This window comes from Pelodiscus sinensis, chromosome 1, assembly GCF_052426305.1.
Source record: "Pelodiscus sinensis isolate ZL-2025 chromosome 1, ASM5242630v1, whole genome shotgun sequence".
NCBI classification, from domain to species: domain Eukaryota; kingdom Metazoa; phylum Chordata; order Testudines; family Trionychidae; genus Pelodiscus; species Pelodiscus sinensis.
The window spans coordinates 184,193,405-184,212,194 of NC_143052.1; the positions used below are offsets into that span (position 1 = coordinate 184,193,405).

Sequence of the window (18,790 nt, forward strand, 5' to 3'; positions counted from 1 at the left end):
TACATATTTTAGATTTTTGGATGGCATTATCAGGATCCGATGGACTTCATGTGGGTTTTGTAAACTGTTAGTTTAACCACTTGGATTCAAGGAGCTTATATAGACAGATTCCTTTGGCAGAATATACATGTGATCTAGTGCATTGTATTGTATTTAACACATCAGCATGTACTATCATGAAACAACCTCTACAATTATAACAATTTACAATCCTTAACAGAAGGAAACAACAATTTACTAGTTTTTGCATATCAAAATTTTAAAATATTTTCTAAAGAAATTAAGAAATTCTCCAGACAAGGTTTCACTAAAATGAGTTAACACAGATAACCTTTAAAATAAAACACTATTATGGTCCTGTAGTTATGAAATAAATTTGAAACACTGAGAATTAAAAAGTTATTTTTCACAGATCACTGTATTGCACATCATCAGTTTCCTATTACCTAACCACGATACCACATCCACAGATCCATTAGGGACCACAACTTTAAGATCAGACCATACATGTAAGTACAGATATAGACAAAGAATTACTACTGGAAACAACTCATGGAAAGACATAATTTTTGGCTCTAGTTCACACTGGAAAAAATTCTACAATTTCTTCAATACAAAGATACACAATTCCATCCTCTGACCTCCCCTGCAACACACTGAAGATGGCTATCAAGCACAATCAAGATTCTCTTCTGCTTCGAGTTCTTACCCTCCGCAAAAAGTCTCACTTTTTATGTCTTCGTAGATAGCCACTTCAATAACGAAACATTGCCTCTGTCAACACTAAGAATAATATCAGACAATAGCCAGATATGAATCTGACATCACACAATAAGACAGGCAGATACAGATCCGAAGTCATTTGTGGAAATTCAAACATCCAATTTTCTTTTTCATACATACATATATACCGTAGTTACAAAATTCCAATAGTTTATATAGTACAAGTTACATCTCTATAAACCAGCACACTAATCCAGTCCCGGACTGGCAAGAGCCCAGTGTGATGCAGCTGTGCTGCACTGGGGAGGTGGTGACAGGAGCCCAGCTTGTGGCCCAACTGAGCTGTACGGAGTGAAGAGGGGGCAGGCAGCAGAAATGATGGCCTTTGATCCAGCAAAATCTCTCATCCAGGACCAGTCAGGCGATCCAACACAGTTACAACTTTATACTGACCAGTAATAACCTGAACTTATAAAGCTTTCTTCCAGAGACATATATTATCTAAAGCTTACATCATACTTTGCAATATATAGCTCTGTTTCTTTTAAGTCATAAGATCACATCCCTTCCATCCATGCTAACTTTGGTCAGTTAAATGCAGAAGTGTGGTATTAAAATTCTGCAAAATACTGAGATTAAACTGAAGTCAAACAGGAGATCTCATGACTGAAACTAAGTCTTTAAGGAAGCAAGAAAGCTTGGCTATTTCCTATTCATCGGTTCCCAGATTAGATTCATTGTTTCTGCACAAGAGCTCCTCCATCACTGGAGTTAACATTTTACACTCAAATGGTGCTTGGAATTGCTACTGCAGTACTATAGCAATTACCTCTCAAAGCAATAAGCTGCTTCATCAGTTCCATTCTTACTCTGCTCATCCATTTGCAGAGATTCAATATTATATTTGTGTTTCTGGACTTACTAATGCTCAGATGCCCCTAAGCATACTGTGCTTTGTTTATTTAAATAGCTTCCATGAAAAGAAAGATTAGTTACTAAAACCATTATGCACCAAAAATGTCTTCAAATCTAAACATTGCAACATACCAGCAAGGAGGCAAATACTAGAAATTATATTCCACTATTTAAAATTCTAATCAAGTAAGATTTTAACCCAAAACATGTAACATATTATCCCAAGAGATGCAAAACACATGCAGGTTCATTATTATGTCCATAATTAACATGATAGATTTAACAGCCACAGATACGTTTGTTAAAAAAGTTAAAATCCAGTGTTTTAATCATTAAAAATGTTTATGCAGATATGTATTATAAAATTTAGACAGGTCTTCTTTGGGAAATTGTACCTCTAAAGAGCTTGGATGTTAAGTCAGATTACATACATTTACCCTTTCCACAGGATATATGAGCATGATGTTTCAAATTAATTTCTTGTATAATTCCCTTAACTATGGTGTGACAAAACTTCAAAAAGGTGTGAACCTGGGGATTAGTTATCTGAAACTGTTATCTGAAATTCCTTCCCCTACCCAAAAAAACAAAACCAATCAAATAAACAAAAACACAACCAAAACATTCCTCTTTCTCTTGGAAAATAACGTTTCCAAGATTTGGTTGTCCTACAAGCTAATTACATAACTGAGGTTTATATATAAAACTAACGAAACGTAAGAAAGAAAATATTTATAACATCTAAAATTCACTTTAATATGGGATTCAAATTTAATCCTCCTTTATAGCTTTGGGTGTTATCTTTTAGGACTCATTTTGGGGCTGCTCAGTGCCTTTCACCACAATGCCAGAGTGCTGTTACTCTAAGTATTTTAAATTATAAAAATGCCCAATACAACATCAAAAAATATACTTTTTTAAATGGCCCCAGGATGTGAGAGACAAGATTGATGATATAGTATCATCACTGTTGCCTCTTTCACCAACAGAAGTACATCCAGGGATAGTCACATTTCTTGGTCAAGGTCTGAACAAAAACATGAACTGGATAGGTTGCTACATTTAACACCCTAATGACATCAAAATTAGGTATTGGGCACTTACAGCCCACTCTATTAGCCTCATATAGTGGGGACACTAAGGGTATGGCTAGACTGTGGGGTTTTTTTGCATCCAGAGAACGCGTTTGCACTTCTGCTGTCTTTTGCCAAAACGCAAACGGTCTCTTTCGGAAGCCTCTTTATTCCTCGAGGAATAAAGGGACTTCAAAAAGAGGTTTTTTTCTGACATTTGGCCCAGACTAGATGGGCCAAATGTCAAAAAAACCTCTTCCAACAAAAGAATAGGAAAAAGCTGCGCAAAATGCAGAGCACATTTTGCATAGCTTTTTCCAAAAAAGATGTAGTCTAGTTGACAAGAAGCTTCAGGGTGTAGCTGAGTTAGTCTGTACAGATAAACTTAAAAAACAACAAAAGTTCTGGTAGCACTTTATAGACTAACAAAACATGTAGATGGTATCATGAGCTTTTGTGGGCACAGCCCACTTCTTCAGATGACCGGAGTTATGAGTTTAGTTCTTTCCTCCTCCCCTCTTTTTCTACTATTTATTTGTACCTCTGAACCCCTGGCTCCATTCATATGAGGAAGTGGGCTGTGCCCACAAAAGCTCATGATACCATCTACATTTTAGTTAGTTTCGAAGTTGCTGCAGGACTGGTTGATGTTTTAAGTTTTTTCAATCCTAGAAAAGGCATCCAAAGCATATCTGAGCTGCCATCTGGGGTTACAAAGTGAGAGACAGCTAAGCTCTGTCCCAGGACAGGGAAGGCTTGCAAGATATTTACAAAAGCTTGTGTTTAAAGTGATTCAAAGCCCTACCAGTAGAAATCCCATTGTTGCAGAAGAGGTGAATTACTCAGCATTGATAGCCATTTTCAGTCAGTCTTTCCACTAAGCATCAAGCACCTGATACAAAAAGGATGCTGTTATCCACAAACACACTGCAAGACAGCACAGTCACACTCTAAAATGAAAGCTAGAATACAAAATTGCCTATAACAGAGCACAGTTCACCATTCTGAACTGCACCATTCTGAGCTGCACCTGGAGTGGACAGTAGAACGGAAGAATGACTTCTCATGTCTTCCTCACAACACACCTGTTAATGCATCCCAGAATCATGTTTGATTTCTTTGCAACCGCATCACACTGCTGACCCATATTCAGCTTGTGGTCCACTATGACCCCTAGATCCCTTTCTGCCGTACTCCTTCCCGGACAGTCGCTTCCCATTCTGTATGTATGAAACTGATTGTTCCTTCCTAAGTGGAGCACTTTGCATTTGTCTTTATTAAACTTCATCCTATTTACCTCAGACCATTTCTCCAATTTGTCCAGGTCATTTTGAATTATGGTCGTATCCTCCAGATTAGTCGCAACCACTCCCAGCTTGGTATCATCTGCAAACTTAATAAGCATACTTTCTATACCAATATCTAAATTGTTGATGAAGATATTGAACAGAGTCGGTCCCAAAACAGACCCCTGTGGAACCCCACTTGTTATGCCTTTCCAGCAGGATTGTGAACCATTAATAACTACTCTCTGAGTACGGTTATCCAGCCAGTTATGCACCCACCTTATAGTATCTCCATCTAAGTTGTATTTACCTAGTTTATTGATAAGAATATCATATGAGACCATGTCAAACGCCTTACTAAAGTCTAAGTATACCACATCCACCGCTTCTCCCTTATCCACAAGACTCGTTATCCTATTAAAGAAAACTATCAGATTGGTTTGACATGATTTGTTCTTTACAAATCCATGCTGGCTGTTCCCTATCACCTTGCCACTTTCCAGGTGTTTACAGATGATTTCCTTAATTACTTGCTCCATTATCTTCCCTGGCACAGAAGTTAAACTAACTGGTCTGTAGTTTCCTGGGTTGTTGTTATTTCCCTTTTTATAGATGGGCACTATATTTGCCCTTTTCCTCTGGAATCTCTCCAGTCTCCCATGATTTTCCAAAGATGATAGCTAGAGGCCCAGATACCTCCTCTATCAGCTCCTTGAGTATTCTAGGATGCATTTCATCAGGCCCTGGTGACTTGCAGGCACCTAACATTTCTAGGTGATTTTTAACTTGTTTTTTTTTTATTTTACCTTCTAAAACAACTCCCTTCCCACTAGCATTCACTCTGTTAGGCATTCCTACAGACCTCTCTGCATTCCTACAGACTTCTCGACTTTTGCAAAATCACTGGATAAAATTTCAAAATAATACAACTGCAAGAGATGTGCTAAAAGAATCCTTAAATTAGAATGATGCTAAAGTCATAGCATACAATAAAGAAGTCTTTTAAAAAGAAAATCTTCTAACTTTGCCTATCTTTCTATGAATAGAAATGTTTCACAGTAAATGACAGCTAAATGCATGATAAAGCAATTTCACTGATAATTACTGCAGGCTGGAGAACTGCACTTCTTTCTCAGTTATATCTCTGAAATCTCATTCCAAAGGCCAATTCCTTACAGTGCAATGAAGATGCTAAAAGCTGTCACTGGAAACTAATGCTGCATTGTGAGTGCTTAATCTGACAGTTAGTTTAAAAGACCCAGATAATCTACTACAAATAGGAATACAAATGTGTCGACATCGGTTTGGGTCACTAAATTACATGCATTCTATTTTTTCATGAAAGAGTAAGAAAAAGATGAAGTCCGAGTATGCTATGAACTCCAGTTCTTGAAAAGATCATTACATAAAAGAGACACACAACTAATTAACTAAATGTATAAATGAGAAACTAAAAATATAAAAATTAAAGTAATAAATTAAAAAAACAGACTTCTGTCACAATTGTGTGATTTTTAATACATTCTCTCCCCTACCCAAAAGCGTTACGTTCTAGTGGACAGAGCACTGGACCGGGACTCAGAAAACTTGGATTGAATAGATAGGGCAGAGATATCGAAATAATCTTTTTATTAAAATCTTATCCTCTTTTCTCCTCCTCTAGTCATTCCTCACTATGGCTACGTCTAGACTACAAAGAAAAGTGGGAAAAAGATACGCAAATTTGCAAAGAGCAATTTGCGTATCTTTTTTCGCTTTTTTGAAAGAGGTTTTTCCAAAATTTGTTGCGTCTACACAGTGGCAAATTTAGAAAAAAACCTGCTCTTTCAAGCCATCTCTTCTTCCTCACAAAATGAGGTTTTCAGGGATAACAAAAGAACACATCCACTTTTCTGAAATTTTCCGGGATACCTCTGGTATCTCAGAAAAGCACTGCAGTCTAGACTAGCCTGTGCTGTGTTTGCTCCTTTCCTCTTCTCCGCCCATACTTCCACTCTGAAACATATTGTGTTCATGTGCCCTTTGCTATGACTCATTCACTGCTAAGATTTTAACTTCCACTTTTACATGGACTACCTAAAAATTCACCTCTTAGTCTCTCTGTCTTCTCGGTTGACCCACTGATACTGAAAATTTGATGCCACCAAAACTGAACTGTTTGTTCCTCTCAATCTGAATACCACAAAATCTACACAAGTCACATTTGAATGTTGTAACAGCAGGTGTTTTTTCATCACCATTTATGGGGAAAATAAGTGCTCGCACTCATATCACTCAACTGATTTTGCTAAAGCATTAACACCTCCCCAGAGAGATTTTGTTTTACAAAATTAAAAGCTACTGAAAAAAGAGGGACAGAAATAGAAGTTTGAATTTAATGTTCATTAATGCAGGAGTTACCAACACCTTCTGTACTTTGTATGCGGTGTCACATAATTTATACATGTAAGGGAGAGCTTTTAAGCTTTTTGGAAGACACCAATATGAAAGGAAAACATATGGTGAAACTACATAGAGCAAAATAAACATTTCAAACAAAGAAAACTGCCTTATTGGTATAAAAACATTAGTTTAATGATATAACAAGCAAAATAAGCATTTCTCCCTACTGATCTTAAAACTAAGATATAGAAATCCAAAATGCTACTATATTTTAGAGTGTCTGTCTTTGAGTCTGTTCAAGAACTCCTCCTACAAATTTTGTTAGTCTCGGAGGTGCTGCAAGACTATTAGTTATTTCTAAAGTTTTTCCTCCTAAACGCTAAAAGGAGGAATTTGGTATGCAGTTTCCTCTTATCCTAATTTCAAGCAAGAAGTAGATTTGGTTGTGCCTGGAGAACTGGAAGCCACAGGAAAGGGATAATTTTCCATACCATACAAAGGGAGGGGCTGCAATACAAGTGTAGCCACCTGGGAGAGTTATATGCAAAGGGACCAATGGGGACAGTCATATCACCAAAGGAGTGGCCAGTAGGGAATTTAGACCTATTCTCTATCTTGCCTTCTAGCACATCAATAATTAGCCTCCCTGTTCCAAACCCTTTCCCACCTAACAGTCCTTGGTTGCAGTGCCGGGGAGGAGGGGGAAGGGAAAGATAGAGAATAGGTCTCTGGCAACTATGGGGGTGGGGAGAATATCTGGGGGGAGGGGGAGGGAGAGAACAGGCCCTGGTCCCTAGCCTCCTGCACCTCCCCCAAAATTCCCATGGCCCTGCCTTGAAGGACCTAGGCAACGATGGGTAAATCTGCTATTATATTATATGATTCATGTTTATTATTCTATCAAGCAAACAGCATTTAAATTAAGTCATGCTCAAACTGGGAAAACCTATTTTTGTAACTTGATATCAAAGATACTTTAATTTTGATGCAAAAAGAACTCATTAATAATTTTTACGAGTGTATTTTTGGCTTCAAGGCAGAGAAGGGATTCAATGCAGCTTGAGGATTGAAGAGGCAGCAATGAAACTAGCCAATTAGTTTATAAGAATTGCAAATTGCTGAGCTCTTCATCTTAATTGAAGTTCAACTATTTCATAAAAGCAACTTGGCCTTTCCGGATTTGCTATATGTATTTCTATATGAAAAAAGCTTTTACTATTCACTTGGAATTGTAGGATTGGATTCAAATGTAACTCCAATTGATACTCTAACAGGATATTAGTTTTCTAAAGTCATCCTAGACCTGCTCAAATTAGAACTTGAATTGTTTTAGGAGTTGGTAGATTATGGATTCTTCCCCAGTAACAAACATGAACAATTGAAACAAATGGGTAATTTAGACGGCTGCATATACATCCCTCATAATTGCTGTTAATTGCTGTAACGTGTGCCATTATGACAGCATTTTTATTTCAAATTTTAAACATCTTTGACCAGATTTATTAAGGGAGAATATTTCATTTTGCAAATTTCTCTATCTTTATACAGAAAAAAAATAATTCAAGGGTTGCAAACATTTTGTATTCTTAGCCCACATATTCAAACACTTGAAACCCAAACAGCAATGCATAAACTTAAGATACAGAAATTACATAATGATGCTGTGAGAGCTAGTCTGTAATCCTGTTCAAAAGAGTTCTATTGCAACACTTCAGCTGCTAAGATGAACTCATCCAGAAAAATCACATATTCTAAGACTGAAGTTGTCTCCCTCCCTAGATAGGGCCAAAAGTAGGGGCCTTGGCATTACTCTTTTGTGAAAAAGATCAGAGAAAATATTAATTTAGTTAATCTAATACATTCCCTCACAATTAAAGACCTGTTCCCTAACTCAGGGGTTCTCAAAATTTGTGATACCGCGACCCCATAAAATGCTAAATGAATTTGTGTGACTCCCCACCTCACCGCTCCAAGAGTAAAGCTAATCATTTTATTGGGATTAGGATTGGACAAAAAAATAAATATGCCAATAACATTAGACAACTAAATTTTTTATTGGAAATAGATAAAAAATATCAAATTTGGAATCATTGTTTTAATGTGAAGGATGAGCTTGTTTATTGTTGCATAATTTTTGAAATCTGGGTTTCATTGTCGAGATAGTCACTCTCAGTTCTCGTTCCACATTTACTTTTGATCAATATTTGCTTTTAACAGCAGCAATTGCAGAAAACCCTGACTCGCACAAATAAGATGTTGCAAACGGGATCAGTATGTTCTTAGCCTTCTCGCTTAATTCTTTGTATTCATTTTGCACAGTGATCCAAAATTCAGAGACACACATTGTTGAGCATTTTATTTTTAAAGCAGTTTCAGAAGAGATATCAATGATTTGCTCCTCTTCGGTAGTATTAGTTTAGTATCGAATGGGTTCCTTATCCAATCAAATTTTTCAATATCCATATCTGAGAAATAGTTCTTAAAGTGAAATTTTAAAGAAGAAAGGTGATTTAAAACACAAAATTTCACATCTTCACTAATGTGTGTTATTGCTTTCAATGAATTGTTTTAAAGTAGGAAACATGTCTACATTTGAATTTTCCATTTTGCTCTGCCACAGTTCAACTTTCCTAATAAATGCTTTCAATTTATCATAGCGTTCAAGAATATTATTATTACCACCTTGCAGTGAGGTATTAAGAGTGTTCAGCTTGTTTAATATGTCACTTAAATATGCTAACTGCATATTGAAATCACAGTGGTTAAACAAGTGTGCACTACTGTGCCTTTCCTCAATTAAATACTGATGAAGTTCATTTCTTAGTTCGAAAACACGTGTCAAAACATTTCCCTGAGACAGCCATCTTGACACTCAGTAAAACAGCAAGGAAGTGTGTTCAGCGCCCATCTCTCTGCAAAACCTTGCAAACATTCTTGCCTTTACAGGCCTGGTTTTTATATAGTTCACAACATTTATAGTTGCTTGTAGAACATTCGCCAATGCCGGGCTCAAATCTTTCGAAGCGAGAGCTTGCCTACGAATCATACAGTGTCTCCAACCAGCACCAGGAGATTTTTGGCGTGTTAATGCTTGAAGTCCTGTATGACAGCCTGACATAGAGCGTGCTCCGTCAGTGCATATGCCCACGCAGCTCGACCACTCTAAGAGATTTGACTTCATAAAGCTATCGATTATATGGAAAAGATCTTCAGCTTTACTTGTCCCTGTAATTTCTTTATAAAAGAGTAACTCCTCATTTATTTTACCATCATCAACGAATCTAACATACGTTATTAAATGAGCATCTTTAACGTTATCTGTTGCCTCATCTATCTGAATGGCAAATGATTTGCTTCTTATTTTTTCAGTTAGTTGCTCATTAAGATCTTCTGCCATATCTGCAATTTGGCAGCAAACAGTGTCATTAGACAAAGGGATACTTAAAAGCTGTTAAGCACTAGACTCCCCCAACATAGTCGTAACCATATCAATAGCTGATGGAAGTATTAAATTTTCTCCAATCGTGTGGGGCTTTTTGTACTGAGCAATTCTGTATGCAACTTGATTAGAAGCTAAAAGTGATTTTGAAGGGATGCTTGCATATTTAAGTAGACTCACATTTTGTTGTTTCATTTCATCTCTTTTTCGAATGAAAAAATCTCGAGGTTTGTAGTTAAGTCTGCATGACTTGTTTCCAGATGTCATTTTAGTTTTCCTGGTTTCATACTTTCAGCAGATAGCGTTTTCTGACAAACAATACATTGAAGAGCTTTCTATTCCAATAACAAAAACACTCGTGAAACCAAAAGATAAGTAACTGTCATCATACTTTCTTGATGTAGGCCTATCGGTAGATTTGTCATCAGGTTTTTCTTACCACCCAACAAAAACCTTTCCATGTTGTAAGGCTAGAAATTTAAAACAACAGATAAACTTATAAATAACAGATACATTTATAATAATTGATAAAAGAATGGAACTTCACAAACCCTCCAAGGACTACTAAGACGTGTTACTAGTAAACACTACGGCGTGTCAGCAGAGACACCGGAGACACACGAATATTTGAGAAATAAGCCGAACCCGACCCCAACCGTTTCAGATCACGGGATTAGCGATTAGATTGTCAGTGGAGATATCGGAGACACGTGAACATATGCGAGAGAAGTCGAGCCCAACTACTGGTAATCACGTGATCAATGTAAATAGATTGCCAGTTGAGATTAGGGTTGCCAAATGGTTTAACAAAAAATACCGAACACCCCTCTCCCTCGCAAAAAAAAAACCCCAAAAAAACCAACACACCGGGAAAAATTCTGTCGAGAAAAAAAAAGGGGGGAGACCAAAGTTGTTAAGCAAAAGTTGCACCACTTTGTCCAGTTTGGGACTGCACATTAACCGCCAATGCACACACCCCTCTCCTTGATCCAGGCCCCTTTAGCTCCCCCCATCCCAGTGCACTCCCCCTGCCTCAGACCCAGGACCCCTAGCATCCCCCCATCCCAGCGCACTCTCCATGCCCCCTGAGGCAGGCATCCTTAGCCTCAGGAGCCCTGCTCCAATCAAATATCTTCTCTCTCTCCCTCCCCCCTCCCCCGCCCCCGCAGAGCCAGGCATGGAGGAGCAATTTTACTTTCAAATTGGCTGCTCTTGCTGCCCCGTCCTGGCTACCTCAGCTCGCAGCTTGTAGGGGAGGCGTCACATGGAACAGAGCAGCACGCTCTCCGCTCCCACCCAGCCTGGCGCCCCCATAGTGTGGTGCCCAGCAACTGCCCTCCTCTTGCCCCTCCCTTTGCTAGACTCTGCGGTGCTCCTCACTCCCCCGCCAGACACGGCAGGGGAAAATTGACCAGACTGTCCAGAGATGCCGGGGAGAGACAAGTGCAAGAAAAAAGCATCCAGCTGCGACTCCCCTGTAAGTTGCTCGCAACTGCTGGGGGTCGCAACCCAGTTTAAGAAACGCTGCCCTAACTGGTTTTAGTGCTGTGTTCAACCTAGTTTTAAATGTCGATAATGATGTTTTCTACTCCTTCCTCAAAAGACATTCCACAAGTGAGTATGTCTCTTTGTAAAAGATTTCCCTGATAAGTCTAATTTTTCATTGACCTAATGTCATTCTATTACAAATATTAACCAATTATTCCTAGTTAAAATAATGTATATCCATCCTCTATCTTTACATCCCTGAAAAACTTGTAGGCTAATGTTCCCATTTCAGTCATTGCTAAGGCAAACTACATACATTTAGCCTTTTTAATCTTGCCACAAAAATGTATCCATCCCGTCCCTAATCATTTTCGTTGGTCTTTTCTGAACTCCTTCCAGTTTGCCAGGATCATTCTGGTTCTAAGGTGCTGTGAAATGAATGAAGATCAGAGCTGAGTACAGACTCTGCTGGGCTCTACAGGCATAAGGGGCAGGCCTGGGGGAATCATCCACCCCAGAGGACCCTTCAGCTCTGCCTGGGGTGCACCATCCAGGGTTTCAGCAGCAATTTAAAGGCCTTGGGCCTTCAGCTGCTGCTGCTGAGATAACAGTGACCATGTGCCCCAGACCTTTTTAAATAGCCAGGTCCTGGCGCAGCTGCCATCTTTTCCCCCTGCTGTTGGCAACCCCGCAGAAGATTAAATTAAATGAAAATGATTAACCAGCCAATTTCTGAAATCCGTATTCTGTTTCCTCTTTGTAAAACTTGATGCTATCTACATCTAACTGCAGTTCCTGACTTCTTATAGCACGCTGTGATGTTATAAACATCTATTCATCAATGACCCTGGATCTTAGTTAAGTGAAGGAGGGTAATTTTCATTATATTTTAAAATTCATTCACCAGAAATATTTAAGATTTGAATAGAATTACACTCAGCTCTCACACCTGTGTAACCCTACTGCAGTTAAATAGGCTACCCTGAAAAAGGCCATATCAACCTGGGACACCCAGTTTTACAGTATGGTCATACCCCAAGCTTAATCCAGTACTCCTTTTGTATGTGTAGAATCAAAGTATGGCCATGTTCTTTTCCCAACTGTACAGGCAAAACTAGTCAATGTGGTAACAAGGTAACTGCACAACTGTCTTGCAAAGTGATTCTCCTAACATAGTTGCAACAGTAGTGCAGGTAGGGTCTAGTAAAGAAGTACAGGGCTTATAAATGGTTGGCCATTTAAATAGATATTTTTAAAATATCTTTTAATTCATAATTAAAAGGGACACTGCCAACTTAAAAGTCTTCTTGCTGTGTCACTAACACCTCTGTTAGTAAAATTAAAAAGGAGGTTTTAAAACATTTCACTTATTACTAACTGGGTTGGCTGTGTACTTCTTGCAGTTCACTCAGCTTGCCAATGAAAGTAAGCTTCCCAGGTAGCCTGTTTCAATTTTCTGTTGCCATATGCTTGCATAACACAGTGTTGGGTTACAAATACTGCAAGGGAACATTTACAGTCCAACAAGACATATTTCTTTGCATTCAAAAATAATAATTAAAATATTACAAACCTTAAGGCTTTTTTTTTTAAATCAAAAACCTAAAAAACCCATACATTTTGGGTCAATGCAAATGTTTCAAGCAATGTGGAGATTCATCAAATGTGCTCATATCAGAGATTCAGTTGCTAACTTAAAAGCGTTCCCTACCAAACTTTTGAAAATTTTCAGTAAACCAGAAAAGGGAAACACCACTTTTACCTTCCATCTGCATAATCTGCATCTGCACCTCCCCACCAGACATCTGAATCATCTTCCTCAGCATCAGCTGAATCAAAATTTTCACCTTCATCTGCCAATGGACAGCAAACAAACTCCACACCACGGAACTTGTCAATTCCACAGGGCAGCAGCATACCGTAATCATGCAGATTCATACTCTTTTCACTACAAGACTACAAAAATAAAGAGAACAGTACCAACATTGTTACACAGTCAGCTGGTCAAGGAAAAGCTGGCATAGATGTTAAGAAAACACAAAGTCTCTGCACAGACTCAGAAAATTAGAATTAGCTTGTTAATTGACTTCTCAACTGTTGTGTCTAATAAATTCATTCAGTGGGAGAACATGGGCACCTTACCCATAGTAGAGTCATTTCATGCAGAAAGCTTTCCCTTCTCCTCAACTATTCTCCTTGCCAAAATATTTCATCCCTTCACATACACCTGATAATTCTACATCCCCTCACCTTAAACTCCTTTGAGGGCTTGTTTTTGCTGTGCACATATAAGCAAGGGACAGTGACAATTTGCCCTCCTTATATACAGTGCTATTGAAGAGGAGATGAGCTGATGATATTACAGGGTCAAACAGACTTCCAGGAAGTGGGAAAGTTACACTGGATCTTTAATAAAATGTCAGTTGTAAAATCATATGTTCTATGCTTTGTATCAATTTTGCAGATTGTCCTCCTAAGTTTCCTCCTCCTCTTCTTTCTTCTATTCCTTTCCCATTCCCCCTTTCTTTGCCATTAGATGATTATCTAATTTGCTGCATCATCTCTGAAATTACTCTGTAAATTCTTTGAGGAAGGGGTCATCTCTTAATTCTGTGAAGCATTTTTATAATAATGATAATGATAAATATGAGTGAGTCAAGCATTAAAGGGGCTTAAAAGGAATTAGAGAGAGAGAGAAGCTTAATATTGCCATGTACCCTCTGGGACAAATTTTTATAGGAAGTGAATTAGATGTTCTTAGGGCTTGTCTTCAGTACTGTGAAGACCGATGCTACAGCAGTAGATCTTGCAGTAGTTGATTTAGCGAGTCTAATACAGACCCACTAAACTGAATGATGGCAGTGCCCCCATCTTGCTGGTACTTCTACTCCTCACAAGGAGTAAGAGAAGTCGACAGGAGCATTTTTCTCATCTATCTTCTGCTGTGGGGCAGCCCAATAAAAATCGATGTAAGGTATGTCGACTCTAGCTATGCAATTGTCCTAGCTCCACATTGCCTTATTTTCCAAGCACAGAGAAGTAATCTTAGCAATACAGCAGCTTTCTATGAACAAATGTAACCGTAGATATGTGCTATAAGGCAAGCTAAAAGCTGGGGAGAAGAAACTTGTGAACAGAATGTAGGTATTGGGGGGGGGGAGGTAAAAGGTTTCTTTACTCTCTAGCAGTACCAACCTTCTGATTCTCCCTTTGAATTATTTGACACAACTATAAGGAGACAACACAGGGACACAGTACACAAACACTGGAACTTGCATATAAACATCAGAGTGTGTTCAAATTTGAGAATATGATATAAAGCAACAACATAGAAACCCAAGTGCTACCTCTACATGATTTACAAAATAATACTACTTTTGAAAAAAAATAAATTTAGCCAAATTATTCCTGTCTTTCTCTTAATTAAACGCACTAAATCACCACCCATCAATAAAGATTTACAAATTCACCTGTGTCCTCACCATTTTCTCTACAACAATTAGATTAGTAATTAGATACAACCCCATGATAGAAATGGAAAGAAAGATGGCTAGGAATTTCAAGATAAATTATATACCATACCTCTTTAGCAACCGTGTGCCAGTGCAGGTGGGTTTCACATACATCCATCCTCTCCTGGTGAAGGAACTTGCACTTGTCTGGCACCAGAAGGGCATCACTCACAAACTCACCAACTGAAAGAAAACAATATAAAGTTCTAATTTCACATTTCATGATTTTAGTCTCTGAATTTTTGTTTTTAAAACTTAACAGTGCATAAGTCAACATCCAATTAACAGAGGCTAGAAAAAAAAAGTCTCTCTGACAAACAGGTTACTTATTAAATTTTCAACTCTAAGGATTCTTTAACTTACCGCTTAAGAATGTACCAGTCCCTTTCAGACAGACAGAATGCTTGCTAGTCAAATCCAGCATGGCAATTTCTAAGACAAAACCTCCAGGACTAAAGATTTCATTGGCCTTTCCTATTAAATTAGGAAGATCTCACAGTAGTCCCTATCTGACAAACATTAAAAGGTGAATCTGAATAATACTGGAGCATGTTTACATTATTTACATAGAAAACAAACGAGAACAAATCATTATTCCAAATCACTCTGAAGTATTTTAGTAAATAAGAGGATTATCAAAGCATTGTTATTGTGTAGCTTTTTAAAAACAAAACAAAACAGTATTTTAGTTCCCAGCACCATGATTAGGTATTTTTGCACCTGGTGCAAATTTTTAATTATGCACCCCCCTCTCCTTAGGTTAGCACAAGTTATGCTCTTTACTTTTGCAGTTTATTATTTTTATTTATTGCGTCTTTGCATCCCTGATCATGATGTACCCTGGGCAAGAGCCCCACTTGCCCCACCCTTTTTACAGCCCTATTAGTCCCTTTGTAGCTTAAGCCAGTTTCACCAGCAGGATGGCATATGGGGTAACTGAGAAAGTCAATGGAACTCTGAAACAACATCATAACAAGACACTGAGATCATTCGATTGTCAACTCTGTATACCGAGTTAATGCATGATCGCGGCCTCTCTCTTGAGCACTAGACTTTAATTGGCCAGGAGGGATCTACCTGCTGTACAATTTAAAAAGTGTTTAAAAAACACACCAGGGAATAAATGTCTATAGTATTGGTGTTTACAACTATGGGGAAAAGTATGATGAATAACATGATTTATTGCACTGCAATCGTAATTTCATAGCAATTTTTTAACTGAAATTTTTAAAAATTACAGAAGTGGAGATATCGGACAAACAGCTAGCAGGAAGCTGTCAGAGAACTGATGTGCTGTATTGTATGGATTCTGTCTGGAGAGTAGGAAGAAGTTACCTTCCTTGATATTTTTGAGATGTGTCACCTATGTATTCCACTGTGGGTACATGTGTGCTCCATGAACCTGGAGATGGAGAATTTTGTAAGTAGTTTCTGGTTAAAAAGCACATGCACCCTCTTCTTCCTCTGACAAAGGAGATAAAGTGTGAGGCAGTACACTTGCTTCACCAGCTCCTTCTCAACTACACATTCAGGAGATGAACTGAAGCAGAGTGGGAAGTGAAATACAGACAGGGAGCACACATCTCAAAGAACTTTCAGTTACAAAGATGAGTAATTACTAGGGATGTTAACTAACGCAGATTTGTGTATGTGTGTAATCACCGGATTTTTTAGCGGTTACATGTTTACATGCTGGGACAGGGAGCATGTGGAAGCTGGGACTTGCTTAAAAGCCAGCTCTGATATAGAGGCATCAGCAGCATGGAGGCAAGCTCCCCGTGGGCATTGACTCCTCCCCCCTTGCTGCCTTTGATACAAGGGGTGCATGTAGTTATTAGGATTTACACAATTAACCCAAGCTTATTGATTAATTGTGTAAATGACTATACGCTAATATTCCTAGCAAATATTTCTTTTAATGCCATTCCTTTAGAAAAGAGGAGACTAAGGGGGGATATGATAAGAGGTCTATAAAATCATGACTGGTGTGGAAAAAGTGAATAAGGAAAACGTATTTACTTGTTTCCATAATATAAGAACTAGGGGTCATCAAATGACATTCATAGGCAGCAGGTTTAAAACAAACAAAAGGATGTTCTTTTTCACGCAGCACACAGTCAACCTGTGGAACTCCTTGACAGAGGAGGTTGTGAAGACTAAGACTTTAACAAGGTTCAAAAAAGAGCTACACAAATTCTTGGAGGTTAGGTCCATCAATGGCTATTAGCCAGGATGGATAGAAATGGTGTCCCTAGCCTCTGTCAGAGGGTGGAAATGGATGACAGGAGAGGCATCACTTGATTATCTGTTCTGTTTACTTCCTCTGGGGCATCTGGTATTGGCCACTGTCGGCAGACAAGATATCAGGCTAAATGGACCTTTGATCTGAGCCAGTATGACCGTATGTTCTTTCCCTATGGCTGTGTGTAGACTGGCATGATTTTCCTCAAATGCTTTTAACGGAAGAGCTTTTCCGTTAAAAGCGTTCGTGGAAAAGAGCGTCCAGATTGGCACGGACGCTTTTGTGCAAAAGCACTTTTTGCGGAAAAGCGTCTGTGCCAATCTAGACGCGGTTTTGCGCAAGAAAGCCCTGATCGCCATTTTCGCCATCGGGGCTTTTTTGTGCAAAACGGTTCTCAGTTGTCTACACTGGCCCTCTTGCGCAAAAGCATTTACTCAAGAGGGCTTTTTCCCGAACGGGAGAGTCATTGTATCTGTGGAAGAACACTGACAATCTTACATGAGATCGTCAGTGTTCTTGCGCAAATTCAAAGTGGCGAGTGTAGACAGCTGGCAAGTTTTTCGCAAAAGCAAGCACTTTTGCGGAAAAACTTGCCAGTCTAGACGCAGCCTGTGTGTATTCCGCTACAGGTGACTGACAAACAATGCTCAAATGGGGAGAGGAGTGCAAGAATGCAGATGACAGAGCTAAATGAAGGACCATCATTCCAAAGGCTGCCTCGGCTAAGGAGACCTGAACTAAAGCATAGTGCCTCACATGGCCAATGGGAGCTGCAGGGGTGGTGCTTGCAGATGGGTTAGTATGCAAAGTCACTTGCCAGCACCTCCACGTAAGAGTAGAAGGCCACTGCTTCTGGGATCTGTTTGAGGTAAGCTCTGGAGCTTGTACCCCGAGTCCCCTCCCCCCCACACACCTCAACCTCCTGCCCTAGCCCAGAGCCCCCTCCAACCTTCCAAATCCCTTGGTTCTAGCCTGGAGCATCTGCCTGTACCCCAACTCCCGGATCCGTAGCCCCACCCCAGAGCCTGCACCCCCAGCCAGAGCCCTCACTCCCTCCTGCATCCCAACCCCTTTCCCCCAAAATCCACATCCCCACCTTCTGACAACTTAATCCCAATTTGCCCTCCATACAATTTTCATAGCCTTGGGCCAAAAAGTTTGCACACTCCTGGGTTACATTTTGAAATAATTACATGAGTTATAGTGAAGTAATTATATGTTTCCTATTAGGTAAGGAAACATGCACTGGCTACTGAGCATATGCTGGCTCTTGAGAATTACTTATTGATTAAAAAGTCTGCTTTAAAAATGAACTAACAGCAGGGAAAGTTTTTCAATATCACACTTCATCAAACGACAGCACAGTCCTTTTACTAAAGATTAATGATAGTTGTAGTCCAACTCATTTTTTTCTCCTGTATTCAATGCTACTGATTTTAAATCATTAAAAGCCAAAGTCAGCAAATTTCTGGGGAGAATGGATTTTATCACCCTAGTCAACCACATCATAATACTTACAATTTACTTATAAAAACAGAAAAGCCACAAGGCTGTGCTATTATTCTTCATTCAAAATGAGTTTGAGAGCCCTTAAGATGCGTTCATAGAACCTGTAAAACAAATATTTGTAGCTGCTGTGAAGCATGTTCAGCTTCTACTCCTAACAGGTACTGGATGGTCCTGATGAGAAGCAGAACTAACAGTGTCTCTGGTCAGTGACTAGTGAAGAA

The 18,790-nt window shown here is 38.9% G+C and overlaps 1 protein-coding gene across 4 annotated transcripts in view; it reads right to left on the reverse strand.

Moving 5' to 3' along the window:
• The window catches only part of APP (amyloid beta precursor protein), a 313,107-nt gene that overhangs the window by 150,025 nt on the left and 144,292 nt on the right, over positions 1 to 18,790 (reverse strand). For all 4 annotated transcript variants that reach the window (XM_089773561.1, XM_089773560.1, XM_089773555.1 and 1 more), the window contains exons 4-5: positions 14,889 to 15,001; positions 13,069 to 13,262 (exon numbers count right to left, since the gene is read on the reverse strand). In XM_089773561.1, coding sequence (XP_089629687.1) covers positions 13,069 to 13,262; positions 14,889 to 15,001 — 307 coding nt within the window. The remainder of the gene's footprint in view (positions 1 to 13,068; positions 13,263 to 14,888; positions 15,002 to 18,790) is intronic.